The sequence below is a fragment of the Corvus kubaryi genome, unplaced genomic scaffold, assembly GCF_017639235.1.
Source record: "Corvus kubaryi isolate FWS band 111438036 unplaced genomic scaffold, C.kubaryi_AGA036_p1.0 37377, whole genome shotgun sequence".
Taxonomy (NCBI): domain Eukaryota; kingdom Metazoa; phylum Chordata; class Aves; order Passeriformes; family Corvidae; genus Corvus; species Corvus kubaryi.
In genome coordinates, this window is record NW_024581122.1 from 9,711 (window position 1) to 12,150 (window position 2,440).

Here is a 2,440-nt window from a genome sequence, read left to right on the forward strand (position 1 = left end):
GCCAAGGCCCCCTGAGCAGGCTGCGAGCGGAGACCTGCACTGCCAAGCCTGGGGGTCTGCACAGCATCCTTGCAGCCAGCCAGGGGCGGGAGGGCACCAGGGTGGGGAGGCCGCACAGGGCCCTCCTTAGGCATGGTCTCCATCCACTTCTTCCTTGAGGTTTTGTCTACAGAAGAAGCTGTAGATCAGGTACAAGGGAAGAAGTGAGTTAGTTGAACTCCCACCTTTACAATCTATACATCTGATAGCTGAGCCATCCAAGGATTTTCTAATTATTGAGAAGTTTGCTTTGTTTTTATCTTTCATGAAAATAGCATCGCTGTAATTCTTCTTAACAGTATGGACCTGGCAAGCCTGAAGGGCAAGGTGGAAGGCTGCAATGATAAGAGGGGAAAAAACCCATTCCTTCTTGAGACTGGGCTTCTGTGCATACCAAGTGCAGACCCACACAGTCCTGACTGCCGTTCCTGCAAAGCAGCAAGACCTCTCAGCAAGCAGGCAGGCCTTGCTGGTGTTTTAATAGCACCGTTATAACATCCTCAGGGTTCGAGCGGATCAGCAAGCAGAGGAAGGACGGGAAATTTATTTTTAGTGAGACCTGACATTGATGGCAAAGGTAGAAACAGGCCTTGCATCTTATGACCATGTCCCCTTGTGGTCTGCTGTGGCCACAGTCCCTGTCCTGGCTGGCAGTATGAGTGATTTGGCTACTGAGAAAAAGGAGAAAGCAGAGTAAACTAAGGACAGAATGTTGTGATGCCTTGGGCATCCCAACAGGATCATCTGTACCTGTCAGCCACCTACTCTGACACAGAGCCAGCACTGACCACCATCGACCAGTTTTCCCTGAAATCTGCTGGGATTTTTTTCCATTTGGCTGAGGCCTTTCATCTCCATTCTATCCTCACCTTTTTCTTCAGCGGTCTTTCCTTTTCCACTGAAGTCCATGTTGGAACCCGTGCTTCTGCCTCGCAGAAGTATCTGGGTTTGAATTTGGGAACGCTCTCGGCGTAGACAGCGACGGGAGCTTGGTACCCAGCCTTAGAACAAGGTCGGGGGACTCCAATCGCCAGCAGTCGGCACAGAGAGGCAGAGCCAGACGCGTCTCCTGCCGCTGTGTCTGTGACACCCGCCACCTTCACAACCTCAGCGCGGGGCTGCCCCTTTGTGACGCGCTCGCCCATGGTTCTCTCGTTTCCATGGCCGCAAAACCCCCGTCCCAACACCATCCCCTTCCCTTCCCAAGGGCAGCCCGCCCTAAGCCCCAGCAGGCCAGGCCTGTGGGTTTGACACTGTCTAGGAGGAAAGGCACTTTCCAAAGCTACTTTTCAAGGCATTTATTTTTGTAACTCCCACTCACATCTGGGCTGGGTTTTGCACTTTTTGGATTTGATTTTTTCTGTTCACAACAAACGAAGGGCTGGCACATGAACAATGGCACCCCATGTTAGAAGTTGAAGAAGCTTTGCACTTTCCATTAGATATCCCCAGTATTCAAGCAGCCCATACCTGTAGGGAACAAATTGGCCTATCCAAACAATCCACTTTTGCCCCACTTCATTTTTCCAGGGGTTTATTCCCTGCTTTCCTCCCTGCAGAGACACCCAAACCCAACATAAACATGACCTGCCTCAAAATATTTCTGATCTTGGCTAATCCTAACAATTGAAAATCTTCTTAATGGAAATACCACTGGGCAGGTCATTCTGAAATGCTCTCCAACAGAGCTCCTAAAACTCAGAGAACTAATCATTCTGTACAGGCCTCCACCGATGATAAAACTGCCAAGCAGTAAAAAAAAAAGAATAACTTTCTGAAATCAGGATTTTTTGCCCCCTGTAGAACATTACAGTCAATAATAAAAGAGAGAAAGATAAGCTTTAATGAGATAGCTCACTCCTAGTCCAGAATTAATCCAGCAAAAATGCCACCTTACATACTCGGCAATTCTTCTCCCCAGATGCATTCAGCATTCCAGCTGCATATCAGTAATTAAGGAACCATTCCAAAGGGGCCGTGCCCAGGATTTGGCAAAACTAACCCTGAGGCAAGGGATCAGTGGGTCTGATCCCTTTTTCTGCATCAGCAAAATTATTTGTTCAAATCTCATCTTTCCCATCTATTAAAGGAAGCTTTGCCCCCTGCACTAGATGCTCCCGGTATTCAGTGGGCCGATATGATCAGTGTATCTGTAGGGTGTAAATTGGCCATGCAAATGTTCTCCTTCCTTGTGGCAGGGGTTTATTCCTGCTTTCTTTCCTGCAGACACACCCAAACCCAACATTAACATCACCTGCCTCAAAACTGTTGGGGTCCCTCCCCCCTGCCATGGAGCCCTGGGAGAGGGGCCCTGGAGGGGAGACACGGGGTTTCCCTGCCCCTGGTCACCTTTGTTTCCCATTGGTTGGTTTGGGTTCCCTGATAACGCCAAGGACCCTGG

General features: G+C 49.4%; 1 protein-coding gene across 1 annotated transcript in view; it reads right to left on the reverse strand.

Annotated features, from left to right (window-relative positions):
* LOC121667711 (TOG array regulator of axonemal microtubules protein 2-like) overlaps positions 1-1,184 on the reverse strand; it is a 10,684-nt gene extending 9,500 nt beyond the window's left edge. Inside the window, exons 1-2 of the mRNA XM_042034662.1 lie at positions 909-1,184; positions 240-354 (exon numbers count right to left, since the gene is read on the reverse strand). Coding sequence (XP_041890596.1) covers positions 240-354; positions 909-1,184 — 391 coding nt within the window. The remainder of the gene's footprint in view (positions 1-239; positions 355-908) is intronic.
* Between the last annotated feature and the right edge of the window lie 1,256 nt (positions 1,185-2,440).